This window comes from Corvus brachyrhynchos, unplaced genomic scaffold, assembly GCF_000691975.1.
Source record: "Corvus brachyrhynchos isolate BGI_N302 unplaced genomic scaffold, ASM69197v1 scaffold262, whole genome shotgun sequence".
NCBI lineage: Eukaryota > Metazoa > Chordata > Aves > Passeriformes > Corvidae > Corvus > Corvus brachyrhynchos.
In genome coordinates this window covers 2,645,601-2,670,875 of record NW_008236626.1, presented here as the reverse complement: position 1 = coordinate 2,670,875, position 25,275 = coordinate 2,645,601, and the positions used below count along the sequence as shown (strand labels likewise).

General features: G+C 40.0%; 1 protein-coding gene across 3 annotated transcripts in view; it reads left to right on the top strand.

Annotated features, from left to right (window-relative positions):
• Positions 1-25,275, top strand: part of SLIT3 (slit guidance ligand 3) — a 470,081-nt gene that overhangs the window by 38,895 nt on the left and 405,911 nt on the right. For all 3 annotated transcript variants that reach the window (XM_017726544.1, XM_017726545.1, XM_017726546.1), the window contains one exon: positions 4,589-4,660. In XM_017726544.1, the coding sequence (XP_017582033.1) occupies positions 4,589-4,660 (72 nt within the window). The remainder of the gene's footprint in view (positions 1-4,588; positions 4,661-25,275) is intronic.

The window sequence follows — 25,275 nt, the reverse complement described above, 5'->3', positions numbered from 1 at the left end:
AGAATATGCCAAGTTCTATTTCCTGTGCATTGCAGTGGTTAAAGTAGTCTGGAAGATGGAGAGAGCTGCAGTGTATGGAGATTGTTGACTGTACAACCAGCATGTGTCTAATCAGAGTTAATAAATTTGACTCAATGCAGGTTTTGCCAGAGCTGATAGGACTCCTGGAGAGCCTCTCTGCACAGTTCTTCAGCTTCCAGGAGGCTTTATTAGTCTGGACTCCATGCTGTGCACATCCAGAGCTGCTTCTGATCCAGCACTGGAGCTAATCTGTTCCGTGGCATTAGATGATTATGCATCATTCTGCCCAGTGCTCCGAATTCCAGGAATACTTTGCAGGTCTTATTAGCTGTAAAGCATCCAGTTCAAAATACATTGGAGACTGAGCAGCTGCATTCCCATCCAGCAGTCCCAGGTGAAATAACGTGGACCAGATCTTGCCTGGCTCTGTGCCCCAGATTCCTCCCTGCCCCTGGGTGTACCTCGGGGCTGGGTGGTGGATGGTGCTGTGTGCACACACGTTCTGACTGCAGGGCTGATGTGATTCCAGCCTGAGGGAAGAGGCCAATTCCAAGGGTTTATTTTTGTGCTTCGTCCCAGGTGGCATTCCCAGTCTGAACAGTCCCAGGGATTTAATGTGATAATGATTTTTTTTTTAAATTGTAGTCTACTGTTCAGATTCACCAAGCTGCCCTGTCATTCCTCCAAGATGTAGCTAGTTACAGCTGCAAAACTGGCTTGGATTTAAATTCATATTTGAGGTATTTCCTGGTGTTATTTCTATTTTAAGTCCCTAATTTAAAATCAGGGATATCTATATTTTTTAATAAAGTACAGTCCCAGGAACAAGGTCCACAGCATCATTTTACAAGATTCTGGCTCACTTTGTTTATGAACTTTTTGCAGACCCTTTTTATTTCACTGCTATATGGCTTCACCATTTCCAAGGTATTTGTTATGAAATCAAAAGTACTGCTGTAATTAAAATTGGACAGCTGACAGGATTAAGATTTATGCAGTAATGGGATGGTAATAGGTCTAGGCAAGCAGGGGGCATTTTTGTTCCTCTCATAGGATCATTTGGTGTGGGAAGGGGCTGCAGCCCAACAGATCCCTCAATGTGCCCAGCCTGTGCTTTTCTCCTCTCCCGAGGAACAGCTACATCCCTGTGCTGGCATTCCTAATGTTTGCACTGGAAGTTTCCTATTCTGTCCTAGAACTGATACTGATAGGTGAGGATAAACTTCAGTTCTTGTCAAATGATGTGTTAGGAACTGTTCCACTGCAATTCATCCGCATTTGGCACTTCTTTGTCAAACCAGAGGAAACAGTGCTTATAAATGACCATTTAGAACATTTGGTCTTTTCATTAAATAGTCTTTAAACACATCTCTTTCTCTTTTTTGAAATTTAAAAACATCCTGTCTGGTACTTTGATACTTCTGTATTGAGGACTTTCTTTAATGGCCTTTCTCTCAAACCTAGGAAGAGAAATAAGAGGTGTAATTGGGATTTTTTCCTAGGCTATTGGTGGTTTTCTGGCATATAATAAATATGAGCATGTTAAATGAATCCTACATCAAGTACGTCTAAGTTTCTACAAGGTGATCTAGTCTTATATTTCAGTAAGTATTGCAGTAGAAGTTATAATACAGTAGGTGATGTTCAACAGAAACAACCTCTGTTCATTCCCTTAGTCCCCCTGAGAATCAAACTAGGAACAAAATGACTTTTGGTGGAAGTTTCAACTTGAAATAAGTCGTGGGAAGTGGTGGAAGGTTGTTTGGAGAGTCCCATAGCTTGAAACGAGACATGAACAGCCATGGACTCTTTAGGTGTTTGTTGTTGCATTAATTTGCTTTGTTATCAATTAGTAACATAACCTGGCCTTAGAGAGCTGCAAGCCCTGGTTTGTGGCAGAAATAAAGCTCACCCGAAGCTTCTGGAGGATGGTATCTGTGCAGGAGCACTCCCACTCTGCTGGGGGAGTTTGAAACTCAAGTTCACATAAGTTAAAGCAAAGGCAGAACGTCATCGAGTTCTTGGCCTTGATACATGGATTCAGTTTGTTTTCTGCTGCAGTGTAAAAAGAACTTCATTTAAAACAATATCATATTAAAATATTAAATACATTTAGACCCATACAAAATGTTTAGTGCTAGTGAAGAGCAGGTCACAATGTGAGCTTTGCAAGTGTCCTTGTGTGGACTTGACTTCATGTAATGTTTGAAAGAAAATGAATATGAAGGGAATGTCGGGTTGAAATCTTAAAATGCTTAGGACAGTTAAAAAGGACGGCTGAGAACTTGGTCCTTTTGCTGTCACAGGTAGGAGAGTGTTGGCCCATACAAAAAATAGTAAATAATTTAAAATGTTTAATCTTCTGGATTAATTTGATAGTAAACTAGAGAAAAAACTTTGATGTTAGGGTTTTTTTCCCTTTCTGAGTTGTTTGTGTTATTGGAAGTTGTAAAAGTTTGACTTCTTGGGTTGCAAGCTTGCTGACCTGGAAATTTGAGTTCTTGTTACTACATATATTTTCTGCTTGTTGGTGTGAAACCACCTGTTCTAGAACCTTAATCTGATTTTGATCAGTTTCTTTGGCTTAGAACAATAAGATCAGCATTTGTGAAATACTTGCAAGTAGAGAAAAGAATATTCTTAAAATGTATTCCTGGGATGTTGCTTTGAGATGAGTCAGATGACTTTGAGTTGACAGTGCATAATTATGTGTAGATTGTGAGATCTGAAATGATAATCAGACACAGGAATAAACACTTGACACCATGTGTAATGCATTTCACTGGCACACTTTCATTTTGAATGATAAATAACTTGATTTTGTTCAGTGCTTCTCAATGACTAGTGGTAGTCTTGGTGAAGGAGGATGGAGCTGAGGAGTGCTAAGCCCTGTATAAGTCTTTTTTTTTTTGTTGTTGTATTTCATCCTGTTGTTCTAACAGATAAACATGCTTAACTGAAGTAATGAATTTGATGAGGGCTAAGTAGCACATTGCTATCAACCTTGAATTAAACAAAATTGTGAAATGTCACGTGGGTGTAAGGAAATCCAGTTTAAAACCTTCCCATGTATTTTCTCAAATGCACAACTAGCATCTCTCCTATTCTTTCAAGTTTCATTTGCTGTTTTGTTCATTTATCTCAAAAATGTCATTGAGTATTTGGTAAAAGCTGTAGGAAATAACTTCAGCAGATACAAATATTGGTTATCACGTGGTGTGTGTAATGCACAGTGCTCAGGCTCTGCGAGCTTGCAGCCTTTGATCTGTTCTAGGTGTCAGAAAGAGAAGTTAAAATTCCCCTCTCTTCCATCACTCCTTTATCTTGTGAGACATGGTCATATGGTGGCCATGTGAAAACTCTGCCATATGAAACCCCACAATGTTAGTTTGATCTCAGGAAGGCCTTTCAATTCCAAAAATTCTTGAATTCTGATAGTGAAATTTCTCAGCGTGCAAGAAAACTGGAAACCAGATATTCAGTGCTAAGTAGCAGTAGGTTTGTAAAAGTTCCAGGTGTCTTTGGAGATCAAAACTTCAGCAAAAATAGATCTGCTATCAAAGTGAACCTGGAAGGTAGATTGGGAACAAAGGGGGCACAAAGCCAGGCTCCTGTATGAATTTACAGGACAAGTCAGCTTCCCCTTTATGGCAGTGGGCTTGTATGTAATTAGTTCGGGTCAACTCATTATGCAAATAGCATTCATTAGGACTGTGAGAACAGGTGACTGGTTTTATTGTCAGCAAGACAACAGAAAAAGGATTGAAGAACAAGACTGTGTCTTACAAGCAGAACTGCTTTTAGATTTTGCAGGGCTGTCACACGTTTTATGGAGAGGAGGCTCATGCTTTTTATAGTTACTGGGCTGGAATAGCTTGGAAATGGTTGTTTTCTAAAAACTGGCAAGTTGTCATCAGAGTAAAACTCATATAGTGAGTGAGTAAAAGGGACTAATGTATAAACACTAATCTGTTCTCTAAAATGTTCCTGGAAGAATCTTCAGGACTAATATTCTATTTCAAATCACCGTGTAGTCATCTGGTTACCCATATGTTCATATTTTCTACAACAGTGCTCAGGTTTTCCAAGTGAAGTTTCAAGAAAATTCTTTAAAAAAAGAAATTATGTATACTACAGAAATAATAGCTAATCTGGGAATAACATTGATTGGTCAAGTTACTGAATTTCCTGTTACCTACATTTTTTGAAGGAGAATGAAAATCCAGATTCCTGCCAGTAGCTGTTCTTAAAGCAGTGTAAGCTGAATATATTCCTCTGTCAGTAGGCATCCAGAGGAAAATGTAAAAATTGTATTTGTGTACTCATCCACATTGAAACTTCGTGGTGACTGTCCCTTGACTCCCCACCTCATGGATGTGGGCAGCTGCTCTACAAATGACACAGTTTGGCTCCTGCATGAATAAAGTGCCACAAGGCATCCAATGGCAAGTTCATATCATGAGGTTTAGTGCAATGGGAGCTTCATGTGTTTATGCATAATAGAATAAACTTCTTAAATTGGAAGGTAATCTAATCTATTTTTTTTATTCTAATTGGAACTGTTTAGGCGTCTGAACAAGAATAAATTGCAAGTCCTTCCCGAGCTGCTTTTTCAGAACACACAGAAGTTAACTAGGCTGTAAGTATAATCTGATTTCTTTTTCTGTGGTGTGTTTCTATTTGATGTTCCTTATTGTGCAGATTCACATGTTTGTGTTTTGACTGTGGTGAGAATTTTTGTGATATTAAACTGCTAGTTAGTAAGGGTTTTTTAGGGAACATGTTATGTTTGCTTGTGTGTAGTTGTAATTTGGTAGAACATAAATATCAGAGGGAAGAGAAACCACAAATTTTTTTCTGTTCCTCATATATTCACCAGGATGACGTCAAGGTGACTTATTTTGAACTCCTTATGTAGAGCTACAGCAACCATGGAAAGTGTCAGGTTCACATATTTGGTTCAGTCTGGATGTCCACAAAAAGAGATTGCCTATACTTATTTTTTGAAAAAGGAGGTAGTTATAACTTCTTTAGTTTGGAAAATTGTTTTTAACTGAGCCAGATAGACCAGCAAAGTTATGGCTGCTGCCTCATCATGCAGGAAGAGGAGAAATTATGGAGAGGTAAATAAACAATTTTGTTCCTTGAAATATAAAAACTGTGTTATAAAATGTTCAGATGGCATCAAGGCCCATTTCAACAGCAAGAGAAGGATATTATGAACTTGGCATTATTTCTTTTTGGTGGGAGAAGGGAGTGGGTGGAGGCAGAACAATAACTGGGTGATTTACAAAATATCTATATTTATTTTTAAAAGTGTATACAAATAAAATGGATGAGCAGGTGCCTGCATAGTTACTATCAAGAAAAGACTCATCTGCCTTTTTAAAGGAGTAGTCAAAAGCTGTTTGAAATAATTTTCTGGATCTTGCTAAACTCATGATCCAGACTGGCTTTTTGAAATTTGGTAAAACTGTTCTTTTAATGCTTGAGTTTTTTTATGGAAGATCAGATACCAAGGCTCATGATTTGGTTAGTGAAATTATAAAGTTACTACAGGGTGGCTGAAAAAGTTCTCCATTAATGTGGAGTTTCTAGAATTGTTTTAATACATCTGTGTGCAACCAAACAAACCATTTAGGCAGTGCAGTAAATTTTTCTTCCTGTGGAAATACAAACCACGTGGTAATAGTACAGGTTTCTTTTGGAATCAGATGACTTTAAAGTAGTAGGGTCTTGGTTTATGCTTAAAAGAGGCAAGCTGAACAGTGTTGTGCAACAAGTGATACTGATAGTTTGGAGAAATTCTGTAGTGAACGTTTGGTGTTGTCCAAACTTGTTCATGAAAAACTGTACAAGTAAGTCAATGCCATTATTCTGCAGATTTAAAAAAATATTAAAAAATAATAAGCTATAGCTGTCTTTTAGTCTTAATATCTGCTTGGAAAAATCTTTGTTGGACGTGTTTTGCAAGCTTTGTCATGACTTTTGAAGACTTTATCATGACTGGGATATATTTGCTCAATGGATTTGCTTGAGCTGTGTAGTTTGGTTGCATTTCCTAATGTTCTTTGCATTAGGTTTTGAAATTTTGCATCTTGAAGCACCTCTTGAATATAAAGTATGAGCTGGCATATAGTTGCAGATACCTTTATCTGGTTTCTGGAAGGTTCCAGTTGTATGTATTTCTTAGAAGAGTTGCTTCACATGGGTTAGTTGTCTAAGGATATGATGATGCTTTCAAGAGAAAAGCTTTTATAGAGTTTACCTGTATCTCTACAAATTCCAGTTTAACATGTTGAAAATTGCGCTGTGAGTGGTCTCATTGCACCTGGATATGATGAGAGGAACTCTCTGGTAATTTGTGGTTTCAGTGGAATGTTGTGTGTGTTGATAACTTGTGTGGATCCATCCTCAGGAACCTCACACAAAGAAATGAAGTGAAAGTAGCGGAGCCTTTTCAGTACTACAGAGTGTATTTTTCAGTAGGTCATGTAATCATGATACATTATAGCCCTTAACAGCAAGGGCAATAATTTTGCTTTTAGAATATGAAGATTGTAATAAAGTTACATACAATGGAATGATTAATCTGAATGCTGTGTTCTGTAATGCCTCCCAACGGATGCTGTCGGAACATTTGTCTTTATTCACTGACATTCATTCAGTCTTGCTTACTGTTTAACAGTGCATTAGATAGATCACTTTAACACTGTTTGTCAGAAGAAACTTGCTTTTTCTTTTGAAGATACAAGTGTTATATAAATAGAGTGTTTATTATAAGCAAATAAATCTTAGCTCAAGTGAACTGTTACAGTTCCAAGTGTAGTTTGGTTGCGTGTTTTTCTGTCATGGGATAAGAATGAAAAATTTGGTTCCTGCTAGAATTTGTAAAAACGCACACACACACATATATGGTTGCTCTCTATTGTTTCCTGTTACTGTCTTGGTCCCACTGCTGGTAGATTCAGAGCTGTTCTTTCTTGCTTCTGTTCTGACTTGTCTGAAATCCAGCAGTGCCCCTCTGCTCACAGCTGGCTCAGACGCTCGAGTGGCGGGGCAGTGGTGCCTACATTCCTCTCTGCAGCTGCTCTGACCCAGCCTCTCCAGAAGAAAGCAGAGCTGAGAAAGTGATGAAAGGGCATAAAAGCAGTGAAACAAAAATTGGTAAGACAGGCTGATGCAGGGGTGAGGTAGATTCTGTGGAATTTACGAGGAGTGAATTTAAATGAACATTAAAAAGTGTAGATAATGCTGGTCTTAATTTAAATTTTCCATGGTATAGCTATATTACTTTTTGCTGCCATATTTTCCAACTCTCGACTCAGAGTTACTCAGATGTTACTCCGTTATTTTCTTCTTAATAGTTATAATCCTCATAAAGCAGAAAGTCCAGAACTGAGTATTTTAATTGTGTAAGCTTGCTACAGCTCAAACAATGCAAAATTTTCAACAACTAAATATTTCTGTGCAGTATGTCCAAACTGTAAGATTTGGGTTTATTCCTTGGAATGACGAGCTCATAGACTTGTCTGTGAAGGAAATAGAGCTGAATTCTGTGCTCTTCACTCTCCAGCAGGCATGCAGTGAATGTAACAGTCCATGGCTTTGTGAAGGAAGGTATGAGCTTGACTTTTTTTTCTTTTTGAAGGTAAAGCTAAATAGAAAGATGACATTCTAAGTTTGGTAGCCTGATGAGAGTTTGAAATTTTTATTATCATGAAGAGAATTTATTATCATGAATAGAATTTGGTGGAGATGGAGTGACTGACCTTCTTAAACATGCAGGAATTTTGTGTGCTGGAGGTTTTTGGGGAAGACCTGTTAATGTTTCAGGAGTAGCTAAAGGCTGAAAAAGAAACTCAGGGCTTTTCTCAGTGTTCTGTCAGCCTGGCTGAAACCTGGGACTTTACTGGAGGAACCAAATTGTTTCTGCAGGTCGGTATCAACAGAATCTCTTCAGCCTTGCTGCTGCTGGGCATCAGAACGTAGGACATGGTTTGTTGTTGATGATGTGCTTGAAAAGCTGCAGGACAAACCTGGGGGTTCTCGAGCTGTTCCATGTGCACATGGTTTGGGACAGCAGTGCTGTTGTCCCTGATGGATTCCATGTGTGTCACCAGGTCATGCACGGTGCATTTCCACTGAAATCCACTTTCTGATAACTAGTGAAATTAAATTTAGAACGCTTCTCAGATTATAACTGCATCCTCAACCTTTACTTCAACTCCAGGTACCTTTGCCTTTTTTCTCCAAGCCTTTCCTAGATTCTGAGCTTCAGGATATCCTTGCATCTTTTACAGGGCTGGTTAGGCTTCGTTGTCACATCTGGTTGATATTACAAGCAGGAATATATATAGTGAAATAAACCTTCAATGGAATGTGAGGCGTCCCACAAAATGAGTTTCTCATAAGGCTTTGAGCCTTTTCTTCTAGAAAGAGTGACTTTGAGACTCATGGATTTTGTTTGCTTTGGTTTAGATAAGGGTTTTAAGTTTAAGTTGGATGGTGAATGAACCCTTGATTGTACTTTTTAGTGGAAATGTTTCTCATTGCTCTGTTGCCTTCACTGCCTAGGTTTTAAACCTTCTGAATTGTTTTATCTGGGATAATTATCTAATAATTCAAAATGCAGGCACTTTTAATGACGAAACTGAATCAAGGAAAAGACATTTTTAATGAATTGAGACATAAAAGCATGAAAGATTTTTTTTTTTTTTTGTAGTTTCAGATATTTACTATTATCTATCCATAAAGGAACAGGTATTTTTAATACAGGTGCTGAAATTCACAGAAAAAGTATAATAAAATGAAACATGTAATTTAACAGCTATAAAACTAGGTTTTGATTCTAAGGCAATTATTTTCTAATATCCAAAACAACTCATGAAATTTACTCACAAAGTTTGTAAGCAAAGATTTGTGCCTGCAGGAATCCTGTTTCCTCTGTGTGCAAAGCTGGTGTATAAAATGATTGTAGTGCATCTGCTTTTCACTAAAAAACAAATATGCTAGTGGTCCATGAGATACTTATTTATCTTTGAAAACACAACAAAAGGGGGAAAAAACCCATTTGCCCTCAAACACCCTGTCATGTAAGAATATATTTGTTTCATTGTTGAAGCCTCTATACCTCAGGCTAGCTGCTAAGTAGTCATGGTCAAGCTCCTTTGTGTGTGTGAAAAAAACCTCTTAGAAGTGCTCTAAACTCAAGTCTTGCAGTGAGAATTAATACCTCTACCAAATTTATAGCCATGGGCCATTTGTTGGGTCTATTTACTTTTAATGAACTGTCTTAGCTGTCACTTGACTGAGCAAACCAGGCTCTGGAATCTTAGATACTGAAATCTGATACCCAAATATCAGCAGAGTGGAAGCATCCATTAGACTCTGAAATGAATTTGTTTACTTTTTAGAGTAGTATCAGAATCTAGATTTTATTCCAAAACTGAGTGTCGTAGTGTGGGAGCAGAGCACTGTGATCCTGAACAGAGACAATTTGAGTCTGTGGCTGTGTGTGCACAGTGTCTTTGTGTTTAAATTTTCTAGTCATGGTGTCCCAATGTTTTATCATATTCATTTATAGTTATTTCTAAAGCAGGCTACAGTAGCACAATCAGCAGAATGGAGATATTGTAGGCAAGTTGTTTTATTAAAATGGCATTTCCTCTCAGTGCTGAGAACAGCCATTCTGTAACAAGTTGCTTGTTGTTAACATTGTGCAAGTATTTGTAGAACTGTGAGGTTTGTCAGAGCTGGATCAGTGGGATGCTTATTTCTTGTCTAGTGGAGTATTTTGAAAGTTGATTGATAGATGGGTAAAATAGTGAGTAAGTACTTGCAGCAAACAACGCAAATTCTGGGAGTAGCCTTAAAAAGAGGCAATATTCAGTTTTAGCAGAATCACAGAGATCCTGAGGTTGTGTGCTGGGCTGACCCTGGCTGGACACTGGTGCCCAAAGCTGCTCTGTCACTGCTCTTCTCAGCTGGGCAGGGAGAGAAAATATAATGAAAGGCTTGTGGGGTGAGATAAGAGCAGGGAGAGATCCCTCACCAGTGACTGTCATGGGCAAAACAGACATGACTCTGGGATATTAACTTTATTGACAATTAAATCACAGTAGGGCAATGTTGTATTTTTAGAAATTGCTATTTGCCATCTCTTTTCTTAACTTGTGCACTTCCTTATGATACCAGTGTGTGTGCAGTCTGTGTATTTGATTTTGTGTAAGTAGTCTCCGTGGATAATTCCTGATATGAGTAGCTGGAACTATTTAATTAGTGCTTTACTTAAGAAGCTGCCCTGGTTAAACACAAACATGAAGGTGTTCTCACCTTCCCTGTGTGACAGGCAGGTGTTGGCCCAGGTGAGTTAGTGGCTCCTGCCTGGAACTGGACAAGTGCAGTGTGTGTTAGATTTTCCCAGGGTCTGCTTTCCTCTGAGTGCCTGTGCAGCTCAGATGTTTATGGTAGCCAGGGGCTTGCACACGGCTGTGATTTGCCCAGGATTTGCTGCTGAAAGCCCTCTGAGAAGTGTCACTTGTAAACCCTCCTTCCCAGCCCCATCCTCGGCCAGCTCAAAGCGTCAAACCATGACTCCTGGTCAAATTCAGACTCTTTCATCTTGTGGATGTCATTAGAAGCTGTGCTTGGAAAAGCAACCAGATCGTAAATTTTCTTAGTGTCCTCTTTATTCCTCTGCTTGTTCTCTTTCTAGAAAGAAAGCTCTCCCAAACTGCTGCCTTAGAGCTCCATTATCATTTCCCATTAAAGCAGGATCCTGACAATTCAATTGTTGCAGGGGTTTGAGTTACGGTGTTGCCATGACAAAAGAGCATGGGCTTGTAACAGGGTGTTTTTGTGGTCTTATCCACATCCAATAATTGTAGTTTTACTGTGTATAGATCACAGCAGGTCTTTTCAGAAGACAGTAAATAATTACAGTAAGTGTTTGCTGGTCTCTGGGGTGCACTTCTGGCTTGGGAAAGATGTGCATTAGGTCAGAGGCTTGTGCTGCAGATAGCTGGATGACATTTACACCGTTTATCAAGCTGAAGTCATTCTTGCTCTTCTTTTGGGCTCTGCTGTTAAATAATGAATGTAGCCTCTTTTTTTTTTAATACAAGTACACACCAATTTTATTTGAAGAGTCTAAGGAACTTTTTCTGTCTAAATTAGTGCAGAAGAATAATTAAAAATATAATAAAAGATTTTTTAAATTATTATTATTTGAGGACAAGTAATAAATAAACAAAAAGCAAAGGAAACCATGTTGAAAAGCCAGAAAGCTTCCTCCTCAGTGCTGCTTTTTCCTCTGTGTGAAATTGGTTATTTGAAATGATAGTGTGCAGATGTCTTGTTTCCCCTCTTAGGGGAAATAGGCACGACTAGGGAAGAAAGGGTGTTTTTTGTGAAAATTACTGCTGGGTTTTAGTGGCGTCTTCTTTCTAAGGAGGTTTCTATTGCCAACTTCTGTGATCAGGTCATCTTATTACAAAGCTATTTAAGGGAGTTTGTGGCAAAGGATTCTACATTTCCAGAAGAAATGCCACACATGCAGATTAGCAAAAATCTGCTTTGGAAATAAGTTGTTTTACTCTGTTAGCTGAGTAACTACTGCCTTGCATTTCCAATGTTTTTTCCTCTGCTCTTTGAAGAGTGACATCTTTTCATTGATATTCAGCTCAAGAAACCAGGAGGCTCCAAATTAGTGGGATTAATTTGCCAATTAATTATTTGATAATTATTTGGTAGCTTTAGCCATGCTGCTGGGTGTCCATTTTCCTGAATGTTGGGGTTTTTAAAGTACTCTCAGATATATTCTAGTTTCAAATCACATGGCTTGGAGATAGCACATAAAAAATACTGTAACCAGCTGCTCAAAGCAGTCCTGAACTGGAAAATGCTAACACCAATAGTAGCCTTGTGAACTTACTAAGCCCAGTCCATGATTTTGCATCAACAGAGCTCTTGTAAGTAGTTTCTGATGCCTCTTAAAATTTACCTTATTCTTAGTATCAAACAAGGAATACTGTTTGATTCTGTATGTACTCACAATTAGGCATTAATTCCCATCAGAGTTCATTCTTTTCTCCTTAGCCAGCACATCCTGGAGGTGCTTAGCAAAATTAGGCTGTTCTGAACTTCTGCAGACTCTTCTGCTGCCTTGAGTGAGTCCCAGCAAGGCCAGCTGGATGGGGGCTCCATGGTCAGTCACCACCTAGAGAGCTGCACACGTGGGTTCTGAGGGTGGCCGTGTGTGCTCTGCCAGCTCTGAAATGTGTCCTTATTAACTACCTTCAACTTCTGTCTTCAGAGTGACAAATCTAAATGGGGAGAAAAACACAGTGACTCAGCTTCTGGTTATGAGGGCTTCCACATGACTGGGAGCTGTTACAGAGGTCTCAAAGCACAGCAGTTGTGGGTGGGCATTGTTGGCTTGCTGTTTTCTTACATTAGTGTTCAGAATTTGGGCTCTCTTGCTCCTGTGAGCAGCAGTCCAAGTGCCGTAGCTCCCTGCAGTGCTGGGTTCTGGCTCCTGGTGCTCGATTTGTGGTGGTGGCAGGGCTGGGGAGCTGCTGCTGCTGGTGGCCTCAGCAGGGTGGATTTGTCTGTGGCACTCAGGGGCTGCTTTCAAGCTTGACAGAGGATTGAGTGGCTGTGGAGGTTGCAGCTGGAGATTAATTAGGTTATATCACAGGTATATTATTACTGAGGGATTCTGACCTGATGGTTTATAGGCGGTTTCTTTTCCGGAAACTGGATAACCCTAGTAGTCTGTGCAGCTCTAAGTTTGTCAGGGTCAGATTTACTGCATTTGCTTTGTTAATGTGGCTTTTTGGCCTTGCCATTAGAGCTAGTCAGCAAATGTCAGCACATCATGGTTACTTGCACACAGTGTATTGCTGTATGGATATTGCTTTTCTTGTTTGAAAACTTCCTTTCAATCAGTTCGTCCATATGTGAGTGGTTTTTTGCCTTTCCCCTTTGGCTGTGCTCTGAAAGGAGCTGAAAAGTGTTTTCCTGAGTGTTCAGTGCTTCTGAGCTGCTGGAGTCTTGTCCCTGGTTAGAATGAGCAGTGGGAAATTCACTTGTAAATTGCCATTACTGCAACTAGGAGACAATGCAGAGTGAATATAACTCTCTTTTCTTTTTGGTGAACAGGCGATTAGAATACATTTGGCATTATTTCACACTGAGGCAGTTTCCTCACACAGAGTGAATGTAGGAATAGATTGAACTGATGACCCGAAGTGCAGACATCTCATCTACACAACAGGAAAAATATCATAATGATAATGTAAATATTTCTGCTGCTTTCCATAATAGACTGTCATCCTGAGGCCAAAGATGAGTTTACATTCATCATCTTGTAAAAGTCCTTTCAAATACTTTGGAAATATGTTGCAGATAATGAGAATTTTTTAGTGTGTGTGGATAGTAGAACTAGGGGACATGATCATTGGTGTAGAGACACTAATGAGGGTTAAATTACAAGTGCTGCAGATGAAGCCTTGATTTTCATCAGTGTCTTCAAAAAGAAAAGGCCATTTCCCATTACGGGTTTTCTGGCTTCAGCTTTCCTGGTTGTTTCATGGCAGCAGAACCCTGCTTTACCTACGGAGATTTATTGTACAGTCAGAGTGCCCCATGAGTTAAGGGTGGGTAACATGATGCAAGGCCAAATACTTCCTTGTTTTAATTATCATTTGGTTTTCTTCTTGAAATCTGCAATGTGTAAAATGGGAAGCTTAAGTCAGGCTTTCTGGAGCTTTTCCATGTGTTTCACAGGGGTAATAGACCATGCCTGTTTAAAGTATTTCAGACACTTAAAGGTCTCCAAAATGAAAGCTGCTATTACTTTTAAATGCACTATGTTTGCTTTTGAAATACAGTCATAAATGATCCAGGATTTCATTTTGATTCCAGCCCCTGCAGTTGAGAGAGCCATGGGATTGTAGCCCGAGGCGTGTGTGTGCCTGTCAGAAGGGTCAGCGCCGAGCTGAACCGGGGGGATTTGCTCTGGAGCCTGACACAGCTCCGTGTCCCAAGTGCAGGCTGCACTGTAAAACTTACAAGGGTACAAAATATTCATGAAACAAAATTAAAATAACCCGTGCAAGTCATTAAATGTTATGGTGCTATGAGAATAGATTGGCAAGGGCGGTTTATTATCGTCTTGCACTCATGACTAAGGCAAAGATGTTGTACGAGGTGTGCCTTTGAACTGCTTTTATTTCTTCACTCATTGTAACACACTGAAAACAAAAGGTTATGGCACCTTGTGATATACAAAGTCCATGAGCTGATTCTTAATGTTTCCTTTATATAATACTTTGGAACTTAGTGAGATTATTCAAATGTACAGTAATTGCCACCGTTGAATATTGAGATTTTCTACAATGGAAATGCAAATACTATTGAGAAAATTGACTGAAGCATATTTGAAATTAAGTACCTGCCTTTTGCTCTGCTCTGTTAAACTCCCTGATGGGCTGTTGCTAAAGACATCTATGAAATGTTTTCTTCGGGAAACAGCTGATATGAATTTACTCCATTCCTATTGATCTGTGAAGGAATGTTAAGTTTAATGTTTTGAATGGTTTCCGTGCATGGTACAACATCAGTGCTCGGTGAACTGTGAAAAATGCTGACAAGAAAGGCATCTGATATGAAATCAAATATTATGCTTATATAGTTAGTTTCCTTTGTTGAGAGAAACAGTCTTGTATCCTACCACACAGTCCCAGGAACAGAACTCCCTGTAAGTTCTGATAATCATCCCGGGTCAGCCCTGCCTCGCTGTCCTTTCTGGGAGTGAAGGGGGCTCACAGGAACATTCAGTCTCTGAGCCCCAAACTGATTTCTTTACAACAAGCATATGTGCAAAGTGACTTTGTTTTCAAAAGCACTGGATGGAATTTTTGCTTTTTTCACCTTGAGTTTGTACCATCCTGCGCTACTTTTCCCCAATAATTGCTCGATTTACCCCATACCTTAGCATCCCTTACTGGGAGCAGATCTGATGGTATATTTAGCTAGGTTTTTCACTAGGACTTTTTCTGCAGAAGTGCAGCCTTTGCAGTGTCTTGGTGTTATTTGACCCGGGAACTTGCTGGTCTGTAGGAGGTATTTCACTTAAACAACTTCCCTTCCTTCGCTCCAGAGGCCTCGCGTTCCTCCTGCTGTATGAAGTGCTTGTGTGGCTGCCAAGGGCTGCACTGGAAACACCATCCCGGGGTGGTGCATTGCCATTGGGCTGGCTGCAATAAACCCCCTAAATCTGTGTCCTTTGCTGGCTTTGTTGGGAGGACACATCCCTGTGTAAATGAGGGTGCTGCCCCAGAGGGCACCGACTCAGCTCGAGGAATCTCAGTGAGGCTGTTCTGGTGTTTGCCATGAGACTGGGAAATGCACAACTGTGGTCCAGTGTGTTCCTTCCCACCAGTCCTTCCTCTGACAGGAGCACAGTTAGACTGACATTGCTCAGGTGGGCCATTCAGTTTTGACTTTCAAGGCAACATTAGTCAAGTATTTTGATAAAGTGTAATTTACATGCATCAGTAATTACGGGCTCCAGAGGGACCATGGTATTTTTTTCCTGACACGACAGGAAACAAATTTCCCATAAGCCTGGGGAATGCAACATGCCACTTGCCCCAGTTGGTGGTGAACTTCAAAGGAAAACAATGATTCTTTTTACTGGCCTTGGGTTTTGCACTATTTTATCTTCAAAACTGGTATTTCAATTGCTTGAAGGGAATTACTTTTCTTTGCTGCCTGTTACTCTTTTTCTCCCAAATGGCACTGCTGGTTTTAAAAATGAGGACCACCTCACTCTCTTGCAGCTGGAGCTTATTCCAACTCCTCTTTAATGAGGTAGACCCATTTCACTGTGTTTAAATAAGCACACGAACAAAGGACCAGTTGCTGGGTTGGCCTGTGGATAGCTGTGGCTTACAATAGGCCATGTGTCAAACTTGGCAAAAATATGAGCTAGATTGTTTTTCACTTTGTAGTTAAGGTTTGTAAATAAACACAATTTTATGGAAAGTGTAAATGATATACCTTTAAAAGTTGAGACTTATTTATTACCAGTCTGGTTTTTTCGTATCTCTTTATTCACTTTGGAGAGTTCTTCCTTTCTAAAGAATGAAATGAAGAGGGGAAAAGGATCTCCCTCTTCCTTTAGGGCACATTGAGCATACCATAAAATATGGAAAAGCGAGCACTTATCACTTCGGCTTGACCCTGTAGCCTTGCCCTGAAAATGAGGAAGGAGTTCAGTTAGTAGAGACTTTCTAAGACATTTGGTGTGTGTGCCCCAGTGTTTGAATGTCAGGCTGGCAGGAAGAATGACAGAGTGAGCTGCTTTTTGGGCTTTCAGCCTGGCCTCTCCCTTATGTACGGTGACCTGAAAGATTAACACAATTAAAATCAGAGGGGAAGCACTTTTTAGGTATGAAATTTTCCAATATTTGTAAAGAAACAAGCTCTAGGAGTTCCCAGGGAGTATCCAGGAGCTAGAGGGCTGCTGGGGATGCTGCTGTGTTGAATGGCCTGTGAAAATGCTTCTGTGTAGCTTTACACTGCACTTTTTAAATTATGCAACACTTAGATACTTCATGGAGGTTTTTTCTTAGGTAACTTTTCACAACTGACTTCATCTGCACAGGTTGGGGGGATTAGTTGTAGAAAAAGTCAGTGGCTTGTCTTGGATCAGCAGTCACTGGGTTGTCAGGAGTTTTTTCCCCACTAATGTGCCTTCTTTATAAGGTTTTCATATTTAGTATTGTGGTAGCCAACCCATTTGTTTCTTTCTCCTGTAGAAGGAGATTTTTCTGGTTTTCTTGCCAGAAATATAAGAATATATACAATACAATATAAGAAAGAATGGAGCACATTAACCTCATCAGCATTTAACTGGCTGTGTTTTGAGTGGGAAGTTGAACGATATGACCTCAGAGGTCCCCTACAACCTGAAATATTCTGTGGTTAAATATGTTATTTACAGTACTTAATGCTAGGGCTTGGAAGCTTTTAGCTGTTTCAAGGTTTGGCAGATACTGTGGATGGGATACCAGACTGTGGAGTTTTTCTTTTTTTTCCCCCTCCTATTCAGAATGAAAGATTAAATGTGGTAGATAGGATTTTTGTGGGTGCTGGAAGATCCTGTGCCTAAGCGGTGCAAGATTGTGCTCATCCTCAGGATGGTAGAGTAGGAGAGGTTGGTTTTTCAACTCCCACTCTGGAAAATCAACAGGAGCCAGAATTGATGAACTGCTGCTGAGGAAAGTAAATTTTAGCTGTCTCCTACCCTAAATTGTGCTGTTTGAATCCACTTGTAATGTTGACTTCGCTGTCCTTTTCAGAGGTAGGGATATGCCTTGGTGTTCAGTGTTTTTACATTTTATCATCTTGCATCTTATTGTGGGAGGAACTTATTTGCTTTATCCCCTTTCTTGAATGTGTTTGATTCTGCTTTGCTTAAACCCAGCTTGTAAAACCAGAGTGGCTGATCTGGGAGGCTGTAGTGGGGTCATTATGTAACACAGGCAAAGAGGTGCTGCCCAGATCCTCTTTAAAAATAGTATAGAAAAGGAAAGAGGGAGTATAGTATAGATGGCTCCTGTTCTCGGGGTTTTCCTTCCCAAGATCCTGTTTCAAGTGGACTTGGCTTGGATGGAGGATCGAGGTGTTCCTACAGCAGGAGGCATTTTCAGTTGTTTTATTTTTTCTTTGGAGGACCCATGTTTTCCTTCCTGCAGGAGGAAAAGTCACGAGGTCCCAGAGGGTGGTGTTTGGGATTGGTGCCTCTCCTGCGGGTCTGTGGTCAGGATGGGAGCTGCGAGTTGACTCCTGGCCCCTTTCATTGCTGACCTCAGCCTGGTGTGTCAGTAATGTCAGTGTGCAGGGCTTTCAGAACACACACTGCTCCATCTGCCAGCACTGGCATGCTCTCTGTTCACATCCAGTGGTAAAACTTGAAGGAAGGGCGCATTGGGCTCAACCTCCCATTATCTAAGATTGTAGCTTTTGAATTTAAATGTTATTAACTTAGTTTCAGGTTGCAGCTACAGAAAAAGGTTTGTTCTCTTTCTGATCTTAATCTGATGATCTTGATTTAATTTTCGAATTTATTTCCAAACAGTCTCTAAGGTAATGTTACTACAATGTCAGCAATCTATTTAAATTACAGAAAAATCCCAACTATTTAAAAAAAAAGTGGTTAAAAGGAAATGTTGTCTTAATGTCCTCTGGGTTATGCTGAATTTCAGGCATGTTTTAAGCTACTACAGCGTTATGCCCATGTCACAAATGGGGTTTGTATGTGAAGATTCAAATAGGTCCAACCAATCATTTCATGATTTTTGAAACTTGTGGTAAAGCTCCAGCTAAGGAAAACATAACACTGTTTCTTGCATGATGATAGTGCTGATACTTCCCTCTGATCCTGAAGGGAAGGACTTCTTAACAGCCTTCAGAAAGGCTCAACTTGAGTCACTCAATTAAGTTACTGAATTACAAACTTTTACTTAAATGTGTAAATCAAAAGATTTTTTTCAAGTAGTTTGTTTTTCCAAAAGAAGGTTTTGTGAGTTTTTCTGGCAGCCATCTGTATACAAAATAATAAAAAAAATTTGCAAAATCTAACATTTGTGTTATGCAGATTAATTAGTTTAGAGTTCTCAGCTAGTTGGCCAAAGAAGTGATTCGTGCTGTGGAGACTGGCGTGTCAGGGACAGGTAATATGTGAAGTCATGTTTAACTTTGTGAATGGGACTAGTATTTCAATTTTAGGAAGGTTTATTTCTGAAATAAAAATGAGATTTAAAATGTTTTTCTGTTTAAATCTGTTTAAAAGAATCATTTTGTGAGTTGATTAAAACCATATAATATTATTCAATGGATCCTCATTTAATATTTTCACAGACTGAAAATAAACATCACCTCATAGCCCTGTATCTTAAATAATTCCAGATACCATAATTATCTTTAATCACTTAATTATTAAATTATTCTTTGTTATTTTGAAGGGATTGCAAATATTTGAGTACACACTTTCCACAGTAACTTCTCATGAATCCATACATCCCTCTTGTTACCATGTAGTGTTGATGCTTATTGAAGCTGGTACATTAAAGTACTGATTAACATTTCATAGGGTTATACATTTTATAATTCATAAGAGAAAATGTAGAAATTACAGTTGATGTACAGTGCTCTTATTCCTTTGAATTACCCCAAGGCACCTGAGTATTTGAATGAAAGGATGGGTAATATGTTTTTTGCTTATTTTCAACTATTGTCCCTTGCTAAAACATGTTTAGAGACGTTTCATGGGAATTATGGCTCCCTTTTGCAGAATTTTATGTAGGTGTGAAAAAATTGGTAGCATTTATTTCACCTGTGCCTGAATGCAAAAAATATTAGAGGGTAAAAGAATGATCCATATACTGAGAAGAAGAGCCAGAACTGGCATCTTCCAGCCTGGAAGAGGATTTTGTGGCTTTTGTTTTATTCTGCTGCGGCAGTTTGGGTTTCTCCAGGCTAAGTCATGGCCACAGGAGCTGGGTGAGGATTCCTGATCCAGAGGGTCCCTGCAGTGCCAGGGTGAGTTATCCCTGGGCTGGGACAGGCCTGCCCATCTCTCCTGCAGCTCCACGGTGCTGGGGCACGCTGGAAACTCGGAAGGCGCACATTGCTTCACTGCCTGAAATCCAAACTGGCAGCAAAGGCTATCATTAGAAACCCCTGGGAAGAAATGCAGTCCTTTTGAACTTCTGCTGACTGCTGAAACAAACCCCACCCAACCAAAAAACCTAAAGTCAGACAATTTTAAAAAAAAAAAAAAAAAAAAAAAAAAAAAGGGCTGTTTTATGTTGTTGCCTTTGCCCAGCCAAGTCCACGTTCTAAATGTACCAAGTTACAGAGAGTCAGGAGAGCAGCTGGGGCTTAAATGCTGCACTTGTGCAGAGGTGGATTTAGACTGGTGGTTCTGTGTGTCTTTGCACTGAACTCAGGTCTGTGCAGAGTCCCTCTCCTTGAAATCTGACATTGTTCTCCTCAGCATTTCCAACTGTGTCAGGGAATAACTTGGGGAAACAGAAATCCTGCATGGAAAAGCATTTCTTCAGTAACTATAAGTTGAGTACGTGGACTGATTTTTTAAAGTCATGTTGGAAAATACTAATTATTAGGTAATAAGGTAAAAAAATTACCTGATAAGGGCAAGGAATTTTAGAATGTGTGGGCAAGACTTGGTGTCCTGATTGGAATTTTCAGTTGTTGAATTAAGTGTATTATTTAAACAGCTTGGATTCTAAAGGACTGGATGGCATTTGGAATTAAGTAACTTTGTGTGGGTTAGTTTACTGTTAGACAGCACTGGTGTTAAGAGCTGGTGATTTATTTTATTGTAGGTAGCCAAACATCTTTGTGGGATGGTTGTTTCACATACACATACATTTTACTCACCCTCTTGGTACTTTTTTTCCATCGCTGCTCTCGCGTATGTTGTGCCGATGCCGAGTTGCTCTTGGAAACCATTTCTTAGTAGGGACATTGGGACTGTTCTTCAAGAAAATGCAGTGCTTAATAAAAACCAGCATGTAATGCAACAGCCCAAATCCATTACCAGTGTGCACACTATCACAGATTCCATAGAAGTGTTACAGTAATGCTACTCTTTGCTTTCAGCTTGTTGTGTCATTGGCATATTATATAAATAGCCAGCTATTGAGATACTTGGGAATTTTTGAATGAAAACCCTTGTAGGATTAAAAATTGCTGGGCTTGGGTTTTAATGGGAATATTGGGAAAATCAGACACTACTTGAATTGTCTTGAGTTATTACAGAATAAGTAAATTGTAAAAAGACTGCATTGTGATGGTTCCTGTTCCTGAAATACTGATGTTTTTCCAGCAGCTGTAAATCAGTGCTTAAATAGTCTCTTGGTATAGAGACAGGACACAAAGGGTTTAGCTGTGCCTTGCCTTGAAAAGTCATGGAATTTCTTGGTTAAACACAATGAACTTGAAATGGTGAAATCTGAGTGAATGATCTAAGTAATTTTGGTTGCAATTTTCTTCAACACTTACATTGCCCAGCTTTTATGGCATAATAGAAGGACACAGATCAAAAATTGAGTAATGGTTCCTGATATTAATAGAAAAGAATAAAATAAATTGGAGCTGTTTTTATGCACCACTGAAGAGAATGTGTGATGGTGAGCCTGGAACAGCAGCCAGGCTGGAACAGAAACAGGCCTTGAGTTTATGAACTTGAGATAAATATTTAAAAATGCCATTTCAGTATGTGCAGAGTGCATTTTTCACATTTATGTTTGGTTTCCTTTTAAAGTGTGTGTCAGGTAAGAGCACCTGCTACTGCTGCTGGTGGGCAGGTCTGGAACCCCAGACATGGCCAGAGCCTGTCCAGGGAATGGCTCCAGGGACTGGCAGCGAGGAAACAGCAAATGGTTTCAGTATGGGCTGGCTAGTGAAGTTGAGAGGGCAAGTTTTGGAGAATTTCAGCTATGTCATGGGAAATGGCCACAGCCAGACTTGTGATTAGCAGGAGAGAGCAAATCCTCTGGGTCATTGCCAGGGTTCAGGAGGGCAAAACACTGCTGGGCTATCAAATTGTTGCCATACTTTGTTTAAAAAAGAAAGGGAGGGCAAATATAAGTGGGTGAAAAAAACCCAAAACTAACAAAGAAGCAGATTACTTTTTTGGGTGTCAAATGTGCCATCATTTTAATGTTGCTGACATGCACAACCTGAGCAATGCATGAGAACAGAGAATGGCTGGAACAAGTGCATTCAAATACTGAAGGTAGAGAGGAAATCTGGAAATGTAATAGCTACTGAGTTGTTTGGGTTTTTTTCTTTGGATTAAAAGAATCTTCTCATGAATTGCACTGATTTTTTTTTTTCTTATAAAATTTACATACAGTGAGGGTAGTTTTTTGTGTATTACTGATCCCAAAATGACATTAAGCTGATTTTTCTGTATCCTAAATGGAAAGATACTGTGTGGCATATTGAGGGAATATGAAAAAGTATTTACTTATTTTTTGTAACAAATAACAAAAGTAAATTCTGAAAGGACACTAATTAGAGCCAAAAGCAAAGTAGACAACTGAAACTACTCTCAGTACACTAAAATTCATTGAATTTTTTGATGTGAGGCAGGCTATTGTAAATACCTGCTGTATTGGTCAGACCTGCTGAGTGTGATTTGTGAGAGCACTCAAGTAGGAGTTTCCTGGTTCTGGGACATTGCAGCTTTCCAAGTCTAACTCTTTATTCATTCACCTCAGGTGAGTAAACAGAGGTATTTTGTTTTGCCCTTCTGTGGTTGCTCCCAAACCACAGTGCCACGGCTCTTGGAGCAGCTCTTTCGCCAGAGAGCGGAGTGAGGTTGTGCCACCAGTCCCTGAGACAGGTGGTGGCTGACCACAGTCAAAACCATTCATTTTCCCCTCACCCCATTTCTCCAGCACTCCTGACTCACTGCAGGAACAGGCTGTAGGATTGATTGTACCAGCCTGGTTCAGCGGGAACCCACAGCCTGTGCAGCGAGGCTGGATCTCCCTGGATCCCTGCCCTGAACAGCAATGGAATGTGTGTTGCTTGCTGCAGAGCACCCCAGAGGGATGCCAGGGCTCCAGACTGACTGGATTCCTCCTGTCAGGAGCCTTTGTTTCCATGACAGTGATGCTGCCCTGACCCTCTCTTGGTGGCTGTGGTTATGGAGTGTCAGGGTGCCCATGGTTGGTTGTGGAACTTGCTCCTCTGGATGTTTAGCAGAAGGAGGAGGAATCCACTGGGGTGGTAGAAAAAAATCCCAAGTCCTTTTACCTGCGTTAGCCCTGAAGTTCTCCAGCCTTGTTTCCTGATCACAGGTGTGGGTACTTCCAGCTGCTGGCTGGGGCAGGGACAGTTCAACAGGTCAAAGCTGATTATGCCAGACCTGGAAGTGACAGAAATGCTGATCAAACTCTTTCCAAAGAGCCCATGAGTCAGGCCTTATGTAGTGCTCTGGTTTATTTTCTGATCACTGGGATTTTATTTATTTCTTGTTCCCTCACAATACTAATGACATTTCCAGTTAATCTTTCAGATTTTTCATTTCCTTACACGTTTCAACTTTCACTAAATACAACTCCACATTCTTTACTCATGTGCAAGTTATGGAAAACTTACCCTAAAAGCGAGTCCCTGCAATTTACATGTCAGTAATTATATTTTGCTGTATCAATCTGATTGTTTGAATTAATCCATCCAACCTATTTCTTTAGTAAATGCAGAACACTTACAGGTTAGTGTTTCAAGAATAATACTGTAAATGAGCAGAGCTTTGCAGACTTGTATGCCAAACGCTGTCTAGAAGTAGAGTTCTTTCCCACACAGAGCTGTCCTTCCCCCACTCCTCTGCAGCAGTGGGAAGCAGAAGCATCGTCCATGACTCATGACACAGAGCTTAATAGCTGCTGTGGAAGCTCAGAACTGTGTCTGCCTTGGCCCCAGATGTAAATGTGGGACTGTTTGCTGACCTGTTGAGAGTCTACACGGAGCATTTGGCTGGAGGACAACACTGTAAGTCTTCACAATGGTAACACTGATGCCTTTGGGTTGCCTGAAAACCCAAACCTAGGAAAGTGTAAATAGTATCTCAAAAGTATTCAGAGTGAATCTGTGCTGATTTTGATATATTTCTTTGCAAGGTTGGGTTGAATGTCAGCAGTCAAGTGGGCTCCTGTTCGTGCTTGAGATTGATGGGTTGTCTCTTAAAAAACCATCAATTTCCTAAATGAGAATTTGTTCACTAAGAAGTACCTAAACCAGGTGTAGAAATAAACTCCAGGAGTTGCCCTGAAATAAAGCTGTTCCCTTGAGGTGACATCTGAGTCTCTGGTTTGGCCTGAGACTTTGGGTTTTAGATTTGTTTCATTCCTGAAGGATAAATAGCATGGATAAGCACAAAATGCATGTCTGGTTTGTATTGTCACCAGTGCCCTCCATTGAGGACTCTGTTTGCATAGAGTGATATGCAGGGTCTGAAAGGTAGTTCTGAGGAAATCTTAGCCTCTTAGTTGAGGGATTAAGAGGTCACCACAAGAACTTGCTGGGCACATAATCCTGGAGTCAGAGGCTGAGGCAGTGCTATGCTGTAGTGCTGGGTGTTCCAGGGCAACCAGTGACAAAATATACTGGTGCTTTTGGCAAATTTTGGGGTTGAAGTGGAGGGAGGAACAGGTATGAATTGTGGAACAATCTTCAAAGGATAGAGAGGTAACAGAGCTACCTGGAAACATGTAGGAATTTCTCGAAGTTTTCAGCATTCTTAAAACCAGATGAAAGCCTAAAAATGCCCAGATGTGTAGAAGAGATTTGCAGTGTAAAATACATGAATACCATAATGATTGACACACTCAGTGACTTTGAAGTATGTTTTTAATTATGTTGTTTTCATGTAGTGCTGTGTGTGAAATGTTTTGATCTCACATAGGAAGAAGAGTTAGGTCTGTAACAACCGCATGAATGGTGTGAGAGTGCTTTGCAGTGTGTTTCTGTGCCTGGAAGAACTGGCATCTTGTTCCCTGTCATCGACTCAAGATGCGAAAAGGAAATGTACAACTGCTGAAAGTTGTGCAAAGAATCTGGTGAAGAATCTTCTGTCTTTGAAGATCTCCATATGTGAGGTATTCATGCATGTTTTGAAGATGACTTGGTTCTTGGGATTCCTGAAGGTATTAGGGAGGAATTTATGTAGCAGGCTTGTGTTTGGCAACAGTTTAACAGCACAAAACAAATCACAAATGCATAAATATGATAAGTTATTGTCTCTGACAAAATTGAGCACAGTTAGAAAGCTCTGTCCAACTGTGATCTGTGTGGTCTGGCTCCTGGCAGTCAACATACTGGAAGTGTAGAAGTTAATGTTCCAGAAACTTATCTGTAAAGAGCTGTCTGAGCTCCTAATGGGCAAGGCTCGTGTTGTCAGTGATCAGATCGTGTTGTTCTGATAGCAAACCATCCATCTTGTTCCTATTGGCTGACTTATTCAAGTGAGGCTAAATTTCCAGACTAAGGTGCCTTCCAAGCACTGAGAGTACTGAGGTTCAGTTGCTGGAGGGAAAGGTGTGCTTACAGAACTATTGGATGTGAAAATACCTGGCTTGAAAAATCATGAAAAGTTTCAACTGGAGTTCAGAGAGACACCATAAATTGCACCTTTAATGGAAC